We start from the raw sequence: 18,515 nt of genomic DNA, 5'->3' as shown, positions 1-18,515 counted from the left end.
TTTTTAAGAATATTAGCCAAGTTTATCATGCTGACTAATATTTCCCTTTCCCCTCCAATTAAGCGTAAAGCTTGTGCTAGGAGTAGGTAGGTACGACAATAGTGCAACGGGTGGGGTTTGAACCGGCGACTTTACGGTTTTCAGTCCGCTCCTTTAATTAACCGTTGACCTATCTGAGTTTCAGAAATTCCGAAATTAATTATTGGTTCAACATTTCCATTCACAGAATTCCAGAAATTCCGAAAATAATCATTGGTTCAACATTTCCATACACTAAGGGTGAGATCTATAGAGCGCACTTTGACTTTGGTCTGACTTAAGATTGAGTTAAAACGAGACAGATTTATGTGAGAGATATAGCTCTGTCTCGTTTTAACTCTGTCTTAAGTCTAAGCTAAGTCAAAGTGCGCTCTATAGATCTCACCCTCAGAGACCTCGTTTCGCTGGGCCAATTATTGTTCATCTATCATATTTGTACTTAGCTCATTGAACATGTTCCTATAATAAATTAATCGTATTAAATAAACATAGTACTTAATACGACAAAAAAAACACGAATATATAAAAAAATCCTGTATTTCATAAAGCTCCCAATGTATTGCAAATAAAACATCTGACTGACACTAGAGGTCAACGAACATTGCGAAGATAAGTGCAATTTTCTCTTTACGTCTAAGAAGAAACGTTCAAGCATAATAATGGTCTTTCATCAGTATGAATTCTCATGTTATACCTAATCATTTTTCAGACTACATCCATCCATACTTCATACTTAATATTAAACGCGAAAGTGTGTCTGTCTGCTAGCATTTCGCGGCCCATTCGTTCAACCGATTTTGACAAAATTTGGTACAAACATAGCTTACATCCCGGGAAAGGACATAGGCTACATTTTATCCCGTAAAATCAAAGAGTTCCCAAAGGATTTTTAAAAACCTAAATCCACGCGGACGAAGTCGCGGGCATTATCTAGTTATCAATATATATTACTAACTGATGCCCGCGTGGAATTAGGTTTTTTAAAAATCCCGTGGGAACTCTTTGATTTTCCGGGGTAAAAAGTAGCCTATGTCACTCTCCAGGTTTTTATCTATACCCATGCAAAGCATATTATACAGTCGCAGACTATGTACCTAAACGATAAAAAAGCTTGGATTTGACTCGCTCCAGCAATGCACGGGGCTGCAATGGCTTGTATAGTACGGTATAATAACATTGTAAATTGAAAAATTAAAAAGAGCAACCGCCGAGTTTCTTGCTGGTTCTTCTCGGTAGGAACGGCATTCCGAACCAGTGGTAAATTAAAACTACCTGACTATTCATAAGCACTTTTAAAAAGTTTACATGAATAAAAAAACATTCTATTCTATTCTATTCCATGCAAAAAATCACGTCGATCCGTTGCGACGTGATTGAAGGTCAAACCAACAATGACAAACACATTTTCGCGTTTATAACAAGGGTACTGATTGGCAGAACTCAAAAAATAACAAAAAAATACAAAAAATAGACAGGCGACACTTGTTGAAATGAAAAGTCATTCAAGTGCCAAGAGAGCCTTGTCGCACTCAGCACAGCACTGTCATTGTATCATTAATATTTTACGATTTGACGTGGATTTGCTAATGTCAAACAAAACATGTTGTTTTATTAAAAATTTAACTATAGTTTTGTGGTTGTTTCTGTTTAATTATTGTCCGTTTATGTGTGGCAGTAGGAACTAGGAGCTTGAGACAGGAGAACTGGAAACGGCCGGAGTAGTCTTAATAGATACATATTATAATATTCGCGTAGTAACATGGAGCAGGAGCTGTGCGGCGCCATAGTCCAGGTCTGTGTGTCCAGCACTAATGCATAGTGAAGTCGGAGCTTCTGGAGCTCCTGCCACGCGCCGTGGCATTACAACTGTATACTGAACATAGACCGAGCTGTGCTGACCGGGTACAATCCTGCTCAGGCACCTCTGTTCCTATACATACGCGATATTTACTATGTGACATGTGTCAGTGGCTTCACCTCACTGAAGGAAGGCTTAGGTGAAGGAACACATTGTGAGGATTCTGAAATATCGGTAGCCTGGCGATCCGCCTTAGTGTGGAGGCTCTGAGCTCCAGAGGAGGCCATTGCTCAACTGTGGAATGTGGGTAAACTAACATTTAGTACTGTTGCAGGTTTGCATGACATGCCTGGACACTGACAGCCAAATGTTTTCAATGAGCGAATGCAAGTTGGAACAAGCGTATGAGCACTTGACTGGTTATCCTGTAAGTTGTTCATGTATCTACCTAATTGTCAAAGAACGTAAATGCCAAAATTGTACAAATGAAGCTGAAAAGAACAAGCTAACTCTAGTGGCACAGTTAGGTTACAAACATTGTGGGAGAATCCACCAGATTTCTAATATTATGTGAGAGATAGATGCCTTACCTGTGTGAACATAATGTTACAGTCTATTGTAATTGCTGCATATACATACAGTTGCCTCACAGAACAAAACCAAGTGCAGTTGACAAATCATTACACTGTAGAGATGAGCGAGATCTGTTCAGTACCATACTTGTTAATGTAACAAAATGTATTCACATTTTGTTTCAGTTGTTTGACGTAGGCAACCTAAAACACACACTTTGCACAGAATGCGCTCAGAGATTGACAAACTTTGAACAGTTCAGAGACAAGAGCTTGAGAGCTCGTGCGCTGATGATGGACTTGGTGGAACAACATGAAGTGGTGAGTTATGTATTATATAAAAACTAGCTTATGCTCAAGACTTCGTCCGCGTGGACTAAACAAATTTTAAACCCGCATTCTCTCCCCCCCCCCCCTTAGGGGTTGAATTTTCAAAAATCCTTTCTTAGCGGATGCCTACGGTGCAATAGCTATCTACATGCCAAATTTCATATGCGTTGATAGATCAGTCAGTCAGTCACCTTTTCCTTTTTAACCGACTTCAAAAAAAGGAGAAGGTTATCAATTCGACTATATGTTTTTTTTTTGTATGTTTGTTACGCGATTACTCCGTCAATTATGAACCGATTTTGATGATTCTTTTTTTGTTTTGTAGGACATACTTCCGAGGTGGTCCCATTTTAATTTGGTAAAGATCTGATGAATATCTTCGGAGATGGAGAACGGAACTCCTCGATTAATAAGAGTAAATTGCTCGCGATCAGTGTAATAGCTTTGTAAACAGTAGAGTTTTAACCAGGCATAGCATATTTTTAACCAACTTGAAAAAAGGGGGAGGTTCTCAATTAGAATGTATGTCTTTTTGTATGTTTGTTATGCAATTTCTTCGCCAAATATGAACCGATTTATAATGATTCTTTGAAACAGTAGGTTTTTAACCAGGCATATCATATTTTAGTACGATGGGGCCACTGAAAATTGTGAAATAAAAAATTTCAAAAAAAATAAAAACCGACTAATGTGGAGTCGCAAAACACTATAAAGAGTAGATAGACAGTTCGTGCAGCTAATTGGCACCGGCTCCAAAAAATATTACTATAGAACTACAATAACTCTTGTATACATAATATATTGGGTAATAAATTAAATTTATTTTTACTTTTTAGTGTTGGTGGTTCGGTTTTTTTTTTGAAATTTTTATATATATTTATATTTAGATGTCTGAGCAATGATTGTAGCAGAAAAAAACTATATAGTTCAAAATTGTTTAAATTTAAAAAAAATTATGGAATGGGTATTTGTCCCTTTTGGTGAGTTAGCTGTGGTGGCACTGTCTTGTCGCGTGTATTGTTGTTCATGGGTGCTGTCAGGGTGTGGGTGTGTTGTGGGTGTACTGCTACAGTGGGTGGGTGTTGCAGATAACGAGACGGCACATCGCTGCGTTGCACCTGCAGGAACACAGCGTGCAGGCCTCTGTGGAGACGCTCTGGGACAGCACAGACGTGCAGGTGTTGGTGAAGATGGAGTCCGCCCTGCTCACAGACTGGGACAGCCCAGACGTACAGGCCTCGGTAAAGACGGAGCCCGCCCTGCTCATGGACTGGGACAGCGCAGACGCACAGGCCTCGGTGAAGACAGAGCCCGCCCTGCGCACGGAATGGGACAGCGCAGACGCGCAAGCCTCGGTGAAGTCCGAAGGCAATGCCAGCAAGCTGCTGGACGAGGCTCGGTGCAGAGTTCTGCTGATGAGAATGTCGCGTGCGGAAAAGCGCGCGCTCGCGACGCGGGATCTGCTGAAGTGCGAGAATGTGACGCTGCAGTGTACGGAGTGCGGCGAGGAGTTCTTCCGCGAGCGCGAGTACGACGAGCACGCGCAGAGACATCTACAGACTCGCGCGAGTGAAGGCTGCTCAGCTGCCGGTGAGTGACACACACACGAACACACACACACACACAAACACGTGACGCTTCTCACACACACACTCCGTAGTGTACACAGAGCCGGTCTGTGTGACCTGCAAATGCATCCAATCCAAATCCGAAAGTTCAGATCTAGAAAACTCGGATTGAACCCTGTAGGGTGATTTCGTAAAACTGTTTGTGTCTGGTGTCGCCGCCCGTATGACGGGTCGGATTCGGATCGGAAATGTTTTGTAGGATTAGTAAGCCACTGGTGAGACACTGCGTTTGTGAATTTTGCCACTGAAAATAGTCTGAGATGGTGATTTGAAGAGGTATAAGACCTATACGAATACCAAACCATTTACTTTGTAAGTAATGCCACAATAAAGAAGAGTAGCCAAGTGAGGCACATGAGAACACACACAGGTGAGAAAGCCCTTTACATGAAGTGAAATATAAGTTTTTTAAGTAGCGAACATTTATTTTTATAAATTCCCGCGACTTGGTCCGCGTCCACGTTTTAAGATCCTTTGAGAACTCTTTTATTTGTGGAATAAATAGAGGTTTTAACTACATATATCCATGCCAAAATCCGCGTCGATTCTTTTTAAAAAAAAAACCTTCCTCTTGAATCACTCTATCTATTGGTGAAAACCGCATTAAAATCCGTTGCGTAGTTTAAAAGATCTACGTGTTAATACATACATACATACATACATACATACATACATACATACATACATACAGACAACGGGAAGCGACTATATTTTATACTATGTAGAGATTTAGATAGACTACTGTGAATTTTTCCACGTTCCAATATACTATAAAATAGTACTGTAGTAGTAGTACCCCACACGAGCTGGGGATGACTTTTTTTTCTTTTTTTTCTCGCCTACCCTATGGGGTAGACGAAAAAAAAAAACATCCCCAATTTACATGTAGGGGAGCAACCCTAAAAAAATATTTATCACAATTTTATTTCACCACTTTGTCGGCGTGATTAATATTTATACCCATGCCAAATTACAGATTTCTAGCACTAATAGTTTTTGAGATTACCCGAGGACGGACAGCCATGGCGAAACTATAAGAGTTCCTTGTTTACTACGGAACCTAAAAAATCTGTGATTTTCACGACAGGCAAACTAGGAACCGTAATAAGCTCTCTACTTGCGCCCGTTTGATGGCAGCCGCGCGCCATAAAATAAAATTGAATTGAATTGAAGCTCTACTCCTATGCTCCGCCTCGGGAAAGTGGGAATGAGTGTAAAATTCAACAAACAATTTTAGACTTGCCTATACATAAGTTTGAAAATCTATTAAAAGTATGCTCCTAAAAACTGTACAGTATTTAACAATTGAGTGACCTTTATATTCTTTTTAGGGTTGCGTACCTTAAAAGGAAAAAACCGGCCAAGTGCGAGTCAGGCTCGCGCAATGAGGGTTCCGTACTACAGTCGTATTTTTTCGACATTCTGCACGATAATTCAAAAACTATGATGCATAAAAATAAATAAAAATCTGTTTTAGAATGTACAGGTGAAGACCTTTCGTATGATACCCCACTTGATATAGTCACTCACTTCGAAAGTTGAAAATACTAATTATTAGTTCATGACCACAATTTAATTTTTTTTTGTGTGATCTAACCCTAAATTCACGGTTTTCAGATTTTTCCCCAAATGTCAGCTATAAGATCCACCTACCTGCCAAATTTCATGATTTTAGGTCAACGGGAAGTACCCTGTAGGTTTCTTGACAGACAGACGGACAGACAGACAGACAGAGCCTGACTCGCACTTGGCCGGTTTTTTTGGTTTGTATCTGATGAAGCATATCTACGTGTGATAGTAAGGTGCAGTACGATATACTTACCTAGGTACTGAATTCATTGAACTGGAAAAATTTAATTTCTAAACAAAGCCTTCTTGCCATAGTTGCCTGGTGGAGATTGCTCTGAGCTCTATTGTTTTTAATTTTTAACCGACTTCCAAAAAGGAGGTGGTTCTCAATTCAGCCTGGTTTTTTTTAATTTCTTTGTTTTGTCTTACTTAGTTATTTCATGTTTTTATCTATCTTTCTACTTGGTAGGGGTACAAACGGGGTTTGTGACTGTTTCCTATTAATTATTGTAACAGTATTGTATTGTAAAGTCAAGCAGTATAGCGTTTTCAGTGTTTATATTAAACACATTATAGTATTGTTAATTATTAATTATCACACACTCCCACTTACACACACACACACACACACACACAAAAGCACACACGCATACACACACACTGTTGTAATTTTATTATTGTATATAATAATTACATTTATTCTAAATCTATTCTGTTAAAAATAGTTTTAATTATAATTTTAAGTATCTCTTTTGGCCTTCTGTTATAACTAGATTTAAATTTAAATAATAATTATGTATTTACGCTGTTGATTACTTTCAAATAAACAAAATAAAAAATAAATAAAAAAATTGCAAATAATAAGTTAACATTTATTATATTATTGTTTCAGTTGTTTTGCCCGCGAGACTTGCGAACACTGACGACAAAAGAAAGCTCACTGACAATATTGAACAGGCTGAAGCAATTCAGAAATGTGAACAAGAGTTTGAGATTGATAATGACGAAGTAGACAACACATCAAGCCATAAATACAAGAACCCAAGGCAATCCATAACATCACCATTAAACATTTGCAGTTTTTCTGATTTGGTCAGTCAAAATAGCAATATTAACTCTAAAAGTTTCGATTATAAGACAACAAGCCAAGATGAACTTCCTAAAATATCAGAAACCATTGAACCAGTCACCACACATATTATTACTGTAGGGAAAGTTTCTTTGGACAATGACAGTGATTTGGGAAATATAGTAACAACGGAAAATATGGAACTTTCATATTCAGGAAATGATATTAAGGAAACAAGCAGCTATATTTGTGACGTTTGCCAACATCAGTTTAAACGTAAAAATCTCTTAGTGAAACACATTATGGCTCACAGTATAGACAAACCGTTCACTTGTAAGTTGTGTTCATACAAATGTAAATGGAATCGTCTCTTAGTAAAACACTTGAAAACCCACACTGGTGAAAAACCATTTGCTTGTAAGCTATGCCATTATAAATGTGCGAGGAGTAGTCATTTAGTAGAGCACATGAAAAGACATACTGGTGATAAACCGTTTGCTTGTAACTTGTGCCAATATAAATGTAGTCAGAAAAGTAGTTTAGTGCTGCACATTAGAACTCATACTGGTGATAAACCCTTTGTTTGTAAGCTATGTCATTATAAATGTGCCCGGAATAATCGTTTAGTAGAGCACATGAGAACACATACTGGTGAAAAACCATTTGCTTGTAAGCTATGCCATTATAAATGTACGCGGAATAGTAATTTAGTGCTGCACATGAGAACTCATGGTGAAAGCCCCTTTGTTTGTAAGCTATGCCAGATGAATTGTGTGTCGAATAGTGTTTTATTGCAGCACGTAAGAGCTCATACCGGTGAAAAACCATTTGCTTGTAAGCTATGTAATTATAAATGTGCGCGGAATAGTCACTTAGTGCGGCACATGAGAACACATACTGGTGAAAAACCCTTCGTTTGTAAGGTATGCCATTATAAATGTGCGGCGAATAGTGATTTAGTGCAGCACGTAAGAACTCATACAGGTGAAAAACCCTTTGTTTGTAAGCTATGCAATTATAAATGTACACAGAATAGTCACTTAGTGCGGCACATGAGAACACATACTGGTGAAAAACCCTTCGTTTGTAAGGTATGCCATTATAAATGTGCGTCGAATAGTGATTTAGTGCAGCACGTAAGAACTCATACCGGTGAAAAACCCTTTGTTTGTAAGCTATGCAATTATAAATGTACACAGAATAGTCAGTTAGTGCGGCACATGAGAACACATACTGGGGAAAAACCTTTTGCATGTGAGTTTTGCTCGTATAAGTGTGCTGTTAAAGGTAATTTATCGAAACACATGAGAAGTCACACTCATAATTTATAACCTTTAGCTTGTAAATTCTGTGTGCGTAATCCTAGCAAAATAATGTTGAATTTCTTGATTTGAGCTGGATAGATTTTTATTGTATATAGTCGTGTGTGAAAATTTTAAATTTGTGTACCCAACATTTAATGAGATATTCGTCAAAAAGACTTTCTGCCAGGAATACGTCATCCCAGCTGCACATTTTTTTCCCAATGGACGTATGAGAAAAAAATAGGTCCATGAATTAGTGTGTATCAAGAGGTAAATGTGTGTGCTAAAATTAAATTGGTGCGTTTTAGGGCTTCGAAGATATTCAAGATTCTGCTGCGCTGATGTTTAGCCATTTCCTACATCTCTTAAACGGTCAGACGTTTAGATGTGATTTTATTTCACACAAGTTGCTATGAATTTGTGTGTAATGTTTTTCAAAAAAAATTACTGTTCAGTATTTATAATTAAAAAATAAAATAACGTTAATAGGTCCTAGCTTTAAATATGACCTCTAAAGATTAACTTCTAACGTTGATTTGTGCCTTATAACTGCCTACAGTATCATATCAAGTTACATTGGAGTATTTTAAATTTATTGAGTTATGAAGAAAATTACTACGACAAAACTACGATATTTTTCAACAGTTATGACGACAACATTTTTTCGAGTTTTTTATGAGTTTGCTAATTAAAATTTCTACCAATAATTTAGTGTGTTAGTTCATTTATCCATCTGCAAAAACATAGCCCAATACACAAATAAATTAGAGATATAATCAAAAAACCAATAAGATGCGCAATACAATGAACCCATGAACCCAAAACCGACTAAGTTTGAATAGCTACTAAAAAGCGACCGTCTGTAGCGCGAATTTTGGTATATTTATCGGTTCACCGTTTGCATCTTGAGTAATAACCTCTGTGAGTACCAAATTACACAAAATATATTAATACAACATTTATGCAATTTTTTTAATGACGCCCTAAATCTTTGTAAGTATACCAATGTTACCCGTATCTACTGTTTTCTTGGGAAGCAGTTGGCACTATCGACATAGCGTAGTACCTACCTAGTACATACAAATTCTTTGGGTTGGCACGCAGTAGACCTTGACGCAGTGTCACTGTCAACTAGGGATGTCGGAAGTGGCAAAAAATATCGATATATTTTTAATATATCAGTATCACTATCGTTATTTCGAAAAAAATATATACTAGTAGCATTTTGTAAGAATATTGACAATTCTAAAATTCTACTGTAGTATCATTAAATTAATACCCAAATCATATCACTACATAGAAATTAACACAACATAACAAAATCTAAGAGTAATGACAATTAATTTCCTAGTGACACCTTGGGTCATGGTACCAGATATAGATGATATTGTGATCAAAGCGGTATTTATACCGCTCTGATCATACCATGCCAGCAGCTGTAAAAGGCAGTAGCGACAACGGTAGTGTAATGAAGAACGTTCCAGGGCCTGTTCCCCTTAAAAGCGTCGCCCAAATACGCATGTATGACCATGGAAAAGTTCCTCCAAGTCGTAGACTGAGTAAAAAATCTAGACAAAGGAACGTTTGCTTTCTCATTCACACTTTTGTCCCTTATCGTGTAACCGGTTTTTTTCAAGGACTACAACTTTCGTTGCAAAACAAACTTTGAGAATTCGTGGCGTCATTGTATTTCTCATTAGTTATTTACTTGTTTTCACATAAAAAACGTTTAATACAAATATTGTTGATCGGTTATTCTTATTACAATAAATATTGACAACTAAACAATGGTAATAATTGTCGTGTTATTCATCTTTACGTCATGCTATCGCTATCCCAGATGCGGTTACACTTACACAGTAATTTAGTCTAGCTTTTTTACTCAGTCTACGCTCCAAGTATATCGAAATAATGTTATTCTTAAAATACCGATTTATCCATACTTCGGTTATCGATATTTTATCAACAAGCTTACTGTCGGCTCTGCTGTGTCCTCAGAATAAATCACAGATCACTATATTATACTAGATATAGTAGATAATCTATGCTAGTCACTATGGTCACTAGTCAATACCACAGAGTACATGGTCAATACCTGCTATTGTCATTTTTGTTGTTTTGTGGCTGTTTAATTATTGTGTAGGTACCTAGCTGTTTGTAGGTGGCAGTAGGAGCTGGAGAGTGGAGACAGGAGAACTGGAAACAGCCCGTGTACTCACAGTAGATATATTCGCGTAGTAACATGGAGCAGAAGCTATGCGGCGCCACAGTGCAGGTCTGTGTGTCCAGGCACTAATGCATAGTGAAGTCGGAGCTTCTGGAGCTCCTGCCACGCGCCGAGGCATTGCATCTGTATACTGAACATAGACCGAGCTGTGCTGACCGGGTACAATCGTGCTCAGGCACCTCTCACATACGCGATATTTACTATGTGTCAGTGGCTTCACCTCACTGAAGGAAGGCTTAGGTGAAGGAACACATTGTGAGGATTCTGAAATATCGGTAGCCTGGCGATCCGCCTTAGTGTGGAGGCTCTGAGCTCCAGAGGAGGCCATTACTCAACTGTGGGACGTGGATAAACTAACATTTAGTACTGTTGCAGGTTTGCATGTCATGCCTGGACACTGACAGCCAAATGTTTTCAATGAGCGAATGCAAGTTGGAACAAGCGTATGAGCACTTGACTGGTTATCCTGTAAGTTGTTCATGTATCTACCTAATTGTCAAAGAACGTAAATGCCAAAATTGTACAAATGAAGCTGAAAAGAACAAGCTAACTCTAGTGGCACAGTTAGGTTACAAACATTGTGGGAGAATCCACCAGATTTCAGATATTATGTGAGAGATAGATGCCTTACCTGTGTGAACATCATTTTACAGTCTATTGTAATTGCTGCATATACATACAGTTGCCTCACAGAACAAAACCAAGTGCAGTTGACAAATCATTACACTGTAGAGATGAGCGAGATCTGTTCAGTACCATACTTGTTAATGTTGAATACATTTTGTTTCAGTTGTTTGACGTAGGCAACCTAAAACACACACTTTGCACAGAATGCGCTCAGAGATTGACAAACTTTGAACAATTCAGAGACAAGAGCTTGAGAGCTCGTGCGCTGATGATGGACTTGGTGGAACAACATGAAGTGGTGAGTAGTAATGACTTTGACTGTTGGCTTTGTACGTGACATAATATCATGTCTCGTGTCTGGCTGTCGTTCCCGGGTGGGTCATTGAGGGAACTTACATGTCTGGACTGCCTCAAGTCTGTTATCGCTTTACAGAAAAGTGGTACTGCTTAGTTACAGATTAACTCTAACTCTAACTGTATGCATATTATATTATAACTAGCGTATGCTTCTTCGTCTTCGTCTGCGTGGATTTAGGTTTGTAATAATCCCGTGGGAACTCTTTGGTTTCCCGGGATAAAAAGTAGCCTATGCCACTTTCCAGGTCTTTAACTATACCCATGCAAAAAATCACGTCAATCCGTTGCACCGTTGCGACGTGATTGAAGGACAAACCAACAAACAATCACACTTTCGCATTTATAATAAGGGTACTGATGTAAAAATTGTGCTAGCTCCATCTAAGAAAAGTAGAAACTAGTTTGTTGCTCTTTCACAATGACACAACAGAACTACATCATGATGGCATCATCATTTTCACATTAGTGTACATCAGGATGGCGGGTGTATGTGTACAAATGGCCATGCTTTGTGCATGAGAGCAATGTACCGAATGTACGTAAAATTTGAAGCAATGTACTTTTTAAAACTACAGTTATTATAAAAATAAGTGAGCCACCAGCCTGATATTAGAAAGGTCACGTCATTTGCTCAGATTTAGAACACACCCGGTGTTCTAAATCTGAGCAAATGACGTAACTTTCTCAATGTGAAATGACTATCGTAGCAATGTTCGAGGAATGTACTTAAACATATCAATAATCAGATGGAGTAAACCGTTAAAGAGTAATTTAAAAATTAAAAACTCTTCATATTAAAGTGTGTGGTTGCACTGTCATGTCACATGTATTGTAGTGTTTGTGGGTGCTGCCAGGGTGTGGGTGTGTGTTGTGGGTGCACTCCTACAGTGAGTGGGTGTTGCAGATAACGAGACGGCACATCGCTGCGTTGCGCTCGCTGGAACACAGCGTGCAGGCCTCTGTGGAGACGGCCTGGGACAGCACAGACGTGCAGGCCTCAGTGAAGACGGAGCCCGCCCTGCGCACGGACTGGGACAGCGCAGACGCGCAAGCCTCGGACAGAGCAGACGAGCAGACCTCGGTGAAGTCCGAAGGCAGTGCCAGCATGCTGTGGGACGCCAAGCTGCTGGACGGGGCTCTGTGCAGAGTTCTGTTGACGAGAATGTCGCGTGCGGAAGAGCGCGCGCTCGCGACGCGGGATCTGCTGAAGTGCGAGAATGTGACGCTGCAGTGTACGGAGTGCGGCGAGGAGTTCTCCCGCGAGCGCGAGTACGACGAGCACGCGCAGAGACATCTACAGACTCGCGCGATTGGAAGCTGCTCAGCTGCCGGTGAGTGACACACACACACACATACACACACGCACACGCACACTTACACACACACACACACACACAATCCGTGCTGCACACAGAGCCGCTCTGTGTGACCTGCTTCTGATTCTGATACGAATCCAAAAGTTCAGAGCTAGAAAACTCGGATTGAATCTGGATGTCGACTTAACACTGCGTCTGTTTCGACGGGTGTCGCCGCCCGTATCACGGCTCGTGCAATTACTGTGGAAATGTATTGTAAGGATTATAAGGCCACTGGTGAGGTACTTTGCGTTTCTGAATTTTGGCTTGAATACTATATGTACGTGTGGCGATAATAATAAAATTAAATTTCTAAACAGACAGTATTAGCGAATATACAAAGGGGTTTTGTGACTGTTTTATACTAATTATTGTAACAGATTGTAAAGTCGAGCAGTATAGCCTGTTCAGTGTTTATATCAAACTATAACTAATTGTAAAATAAACGAAATTTAATTCATTTTTGATAAACAGTAAATGATAAGTTAACATAATACATTGTTTCAGTCGTTTTTCCCGCGAGACTTGCGAACGCTGACGACAAAAGAAAGCTTCCTGACAATATTGAACAGGCTGAAGCAATCCAGGAATGTGAACAAGAGTTAGATATTGATAATGACGAAGTAGACAACAAATCGAGCCATAAATACAATGAGCCAAGGCAATGCATAAGATCGCCATTAAACATTTGCTTAAAGACACGAAGAACTTTATTTTGTTCTTCTGATTTGGTCAGTAAAAATAACGATACTAACTCTGATGAGACAACAAGCCAAGAACTCCCTATATCAGAAACCATTGAACCAGTCACCTCGCATATTATTACTGTAGAGAAAGTTTCTTTGGACAATGACAGTGATGTGGGCAATATAGTAACAACGGAAAATATGGAACCTTCATATTCAGGAAATGATATTAAGGAAACAAGCAGCTATATTTGTGACGTTTGTCAACATCAGTTTAAACGTAAAAATCTCTTAGTGAAACACATTATGGCTCACAGTATAGAAAAACCGTTCACTTGCAAGTTGTGTCAATACAAATGTAAATATAATAGTCATTTATTGAGGCACATGAGGACACATACTGGTGAAAAACCTTTTGCTTGTAATTTATGCCATTATAAATTTAGGTGCAAAAGTCATTTAGTGGAGCACATAAGAACACATACTGGTGAAAAACCGTTTGTTTGTAAGCTATGCCATTATACATGTGCGCGGAATAGTAATTTGCTGCAGCACATGAGAACTCACACTGGTGAAAAACCGTTTGTTTGTAAGCTATGCCATTATACATATGCGCGGAATAGTAATTTTGTGCAGCACATGAGAACTCACACTGGTGAAAAACCGTTTGTTTGTAAGCTATGCCATTATACATGTGCGCGGAATAGTAATTTAGTGCAGCACATGAGAACTCACACTGGTGAAAAACCGTTTGTTTGTAAGCTATGCCATTATAAATGTGCGAAGCATAGTCATTTAGTGCAGCACATGAGAACTCACACTGGTGAAAAACCGTTTGTTTGTAAGCTATGCCATTATAAATGTGCGTCGAATAGTGATTTAGTGCGGCACATGAGAACTCACACTGGTGAAAAACCGTTTGTTTGTAAGCTATGCCATTATACATGTGCACGGAATAGTAATTTGCTGCAGCACATGAGAACTCACACTGGTGAAAAACCGTTTGTTTGTAAGCTATGCCATTATACATGTGCGCGGAATAGTAATTTGGTGCAGCACATGAGAACTCACACTGGTGAAAAACCGTTTGTTTGTAAGCTATGCCATTATAAATGTGCGTCGAATAGTGATTTAGTGCGGCACATGAGAACACATACTGGGGAAAAACCTTTTGCATGCGAGTTTTGCTCGTATAAATGTGCTGTTAAACGTAGTTTATTGAAACACATGAGAAGTCACACTCATAATTTATAACCTTTTGCTTTTAAATTCTGCCAGTGTATAACTATGACATACAAAAACAAAATCTAAGAAGAACAAAAGAGTAGTTTCTTTTCTTGTGCCGAAGCCGCTAACTGTTGTTCTTCACTGAGTAGGTAATGAGTTCTGACGAAACGGCGCTGTCAGCAAATCACTCCACACTGTCGTAAGCGTTTGAGCTTCGTAGGACGCGGCTGCTGCCACTCGGCAGACACTCGCGCAATAAGAAGGTTTCATTTATTTGTTAATGTCCTAAGAGCCAGCGCGTGCCAGACCTTCCTTATTTTATAAAAGCTGAAAGTTCCTCTGCGTATTGTGCCCAACACTGGGAGGAACGTTTGTTCGGATGTTGTTTGGAATCATGTTGTCTTTGGGAGATAACAGGTAAATGGTAATAAAGATTTTATATATTAAGACTAGATGATGCCCGCGACTTTGTCCGCGTCGATTTGGGTTTTTAAAAATCACGTGGGAACTCTTTAATTTTCCGAAATAAAAAGTAGCCTCCTTCCCCGGGATGTAAGCTGACTCTGTACCAAATTTCATCAACATCAGTTAAATTGTTGGGACGCGAAATCTAGCAGACAAACAGACTGACACACTTGCACTTATAATATAATTATGGATATATTTTTCATTTATATTTTACACATAGACTTAAAACTATTATCACCACTACAAATATGCGTAAGTGTATGTAAAATGTGTGCGTTGAAGATGCGATGGCCATGGACACAGAGCAGTAGCGATATCTGCCGTGTCCTGTTGGGTTCACCAAAATGTAGGCGTAATATTGTTTGCTCCTGACATGTCGCGACGGTTTTTTCCTCTGATTAATATATTTTGGCTGTCAGTCGAATCTTGGATGCCCATACAATTCAATCATGTACGGACTATTTGGCCACCTGTGCTCGTGACAGTTTGATCTAGCGATTTAATTAATCTGCCATGTTTAACTCCCATTGCTTAAGAAAAGTACATATTTACATAAAATGAAAAGTGGGGTAAAACTTAACAATTTAAAACTAATTTTATTATTGTAGGCAAACTTTCATAAATTGGGTCAGATTGTTGAGGAGCTGGGTCCTCGAGTTCAACGATAGTCTTTACTTGGTAGATATCTCCAATATCGATAACCGACAGTTTCTAAATCCCATCAGTTTTGGTGATCAGGCCCCTGCAGCATCAGGATTGAGGAGTTGGAATCCAATTTTTTTATGGAGAATGTAGCAAAGTTTCTCTGTCAATTAAAAAAGAAACTACGCAAATCGGTAATCTCGGATATTTCGGTGTACATAGGTAGAAAAACACAACTCCTTTTTTGAAAGTCGGTTAAAAAAGTAGCCTATGTTACTCCCTGATTGATCCTCTACTTGTCTGGGAAAGTCCTGTCAAAATATGTTCAGCCGTTCCGAAGATTAGCCCGTTCAACCAGACAGACAGACAAAAATTTTAAAAACGTTTGATTCAGTTATGGTAAAGTTCAAATAACCATATGAGCTTAATATGGGGTAGTTATTTTTATATTACAGGCAGACACTCCAATTTCATTTATTAGTATAGATATACAGCAAATGATGTCTATTTTTTTTGTTTCAGTCGTTTTGCCCGCGAGACTTGCAAACTATAACTAATTGTAAAATAAACGAAATTTAATTCATTTTTGATAAACAATAAACGATAAGTTAACATAATACATTGTTTCAGTCGTTTTTCCCGCGAGACTTGCGAACGCTGACGACAAAAGAAAGCACCCTGACAATATTGAACAGGCTGAAGCAATCCAGAAATGTGAACAAGAGTTTGAGATTGATAATGACGACGTAGACAACAAATCAAGCCATAAATACAATGATCCTACGCAATGCATAAAATACCCATTCAAAATTTGCAGTTTTTCTGATTTGGTTAGTAAAAATAACGCTGATGAGACAACAAGCCAAAATGAACTCCCTATATCAGAATCCACTGAACCAGTCACCTCGCATATTATTACTGTAGAGAAAGTTTCTATGAAAAATGACAGTGATGAGAGAAATATAGTAACAACGGAAAATATGATACTTTCATATTCAGGAAAACGTATCGCAGAAACAAACAAATATATATGTGACTTTTGCCAACATAACTTTGTACGCAAAAATATTTTAGTGAAACACATTATGGCTCACAGTATAGAAAAACCGTTTACTTGCAAGTTGTGTCAATACAAATGTAAATATAATAGTCTCTTAGTAAAACATATGAAAACACATACTGGTGAAAAACCGTTTGCTTGTAAATTATGCCATTTTAAATGTGCGCAGAGTAGTCATTTAGTGGTGCACATGAGAACACATACTGGTGAAAAACCCTTTGTTTGTAAGCTATGCCATTATAAATGTGCGCAGAATAGTCGTTTAGTGAGGCACATGAGAACTCATACGGGTGAAAAACCCTTTGTTTGTAAGCTATGCCATTATAAATGTGCGCAGAATAGTCATTTAGTGAGGCACATGAGAACTCATACGGGTGAAAAACCCTTTGTTTGTAAGCTATGCCATTATAAATGTGCGCGTAATAGTCATTTAGTGCAGCACATGACAACACATACTAGTGAAAAACCCTTTGTTTGTAAGCTATGCCATTATAAAGGTGCGCGGAATAGTGATTTAGTGCAGCATATGAGAACTCATACTGGTGAAAAACCCTTTGTTTGTAAGCTATGCCATTATAAATGTGCGTCAAGTAGTGCTTTAGTGAGACACGTGAGAACTCATACTGGTAAAAAACCCTTTGTATGTAAGCTATGCCATTATAAATGTGCGTCAAGTAGTGCTTTAGTGAGACACGTGAGAACTCATACTGGTGAAAAACCCTTTGTTTGTAAGCTGTGCCATTATAAATGTGCGCAGAGTAGTGATTTAGTGCAGCACATAAGAAAACATACTGGTGAAAAACCCTTTGCATGTGAGTTTTGCTCGTATAAATGTGCTGATAAACGTAATTTATCGAAACACATGAGACGTCACACTCATAATTTATAACCTTTTGCTTGTGAATTCTGCCAGTGAATAACTTCGACATACAAAATAAAATATAAGAAGAACAAAAGAATAGTTTTATTTCATGTGCCGAAGCTGCTAACTGTTGTTCTTCACTGAGTACTTACTGAGTTCTGACGAAACGGCGCTGTCAGCAAATCACTCGTATGGAGCGATTTGCTGACAGCGCCGTTTCGTCGCAAACGGTAGACACTCGCCCAATAAGACGATTTTATTTGTAAAATATGGCCATAAGAAAATATAATTAAAAAAATAAAAACCGACTTCAATAACCACAAACACTAAAAAGTTAAAATAATTTAATGTATTACCCAATATATTATGTATACAAGAGTTATTGTAGTTCTATAGTAATATTTTTTGGAGCTGGTGCCATTTAGTCTCACGAACCGTCTATCTATCTACTCTTCATATTATTGTTTTGTGACTCCACATTGGCACCTCATTGGCACCGACTCCAAAAATATTACTATAGAACTACAATAACTCCTGTATACATAATTATATTGGGTAATACATTAAATTATTTTTACTTTTTAGTGTTTATGGTTATTGAAATCGTTTTTTGAATTTTTTTTATTTCACATTTTTTAGTCGCCCCATTGTAGGTACTAAAATATGCTATGCCTGGTTAAAACCCTACTGTTTAG

At 38.4% G+C, this 18,515-nt stretch overlaps 2 protein-coding genes across 5 annotated transcripts; both read left to right on the top strand.

Moving 5' to 3' along the window:
* Positions 1 to 1,250: 1,250 nt before the first annotated feature.
* Positions 1,251 to 9,016, top strand: LOC138404281 (zinc finger protein ZFP2-like). 2 transcript variants are annotated; one of them, XM_069507925.1, is made up of 5 exons: positions 1,251 to 1,831; positions 2,172 to 2,264; positions 2,596 to 2,730; positions 3,828 to 4,329; positions 6,829 to 9,016. In XM_069507925.1, the coding sequence occupies exons 1-5, from the start codon at positions 1,799 to 1,801 to the stop codon at positions 8,334 to 8,336; spliced, it is 2,271 nt and encodes a 756-aa protein (XP_069364026.1). In that variant the 5' UTR covers positions 1,251 to 1,798; the 3' UTR covers positions 8,337 to 9,016. The 2 variants fall into 2 exon arrangements, with proteins under 2 accessions (XP_069364026.1, XP_069364027.1); XM_069507926.1 differs by having other exon boundaries at positions 1,827 to 1,957.
* A 1,386-nt stretch (positions 9,017 to 10,402) lies between these two features.
* Positions 10,403 to 17,901, top strand: LOC117994568 (zinc finger protein 271-like). Of its 3 annotated transcripts, none has more exons than XM_069507902.1 (6): positions 10,403 to 10,584; positions 10,912 to 11,004; positions 11,327 to 11,461; positions 12,425 to 12,851; positions 13,383 to 13,919; positions 16,529 to 17,901. In XM_069507902.1, exons 1-6 carry the CDS (start codon positions 10,552 to 10,554, stop codon positions 17,845 to 17,847), a joined length of 2,544 nt encoding a protein of 847 aa, XP_069364003.1. In that variant the 5' UTR covers positions 10,403 to 10,551; the 3' UTR covers positions 17,848 to 17,901. The 3 variants fall into 3 exon arrangements, 2 of the variants coding, with proteins under 2 accessions (XP_069364003.1, XP_034838392.2); XM_034982501.2 differs by having other exon boundaries at positions 10,405 to 10,584; positions 13,383 to 14,726; positions 17,174 to 17,901; XR_011238285.1 differs by having other exon boundaries at positions 10,407 to 10,584; positions 13,383 to 15,205; positions 16,529 to 16,659.
* The last annotated feature ends 614 nt before the right edge of the window (positions 17,902 to 18,515 follow it).

Source organism: Maniola hyperantus, chromosome 27 (assembly GCF_902806685.2).
Source record: "Maniola hyperantus chromosome 27, iAphHyp1.2, whole genome shotgun sequence".
Lineage (NCBI taxonomy): Eukaryota > Metazoa > Arthropoda > Insecta > Lepidoptera > Nymphalidae > Maniola > Maniola hyperantus.
Note: the sequence above shows the minus strand (reverse complement) of the source record. Positions and strands in the feature narration are given on the sequence as shown.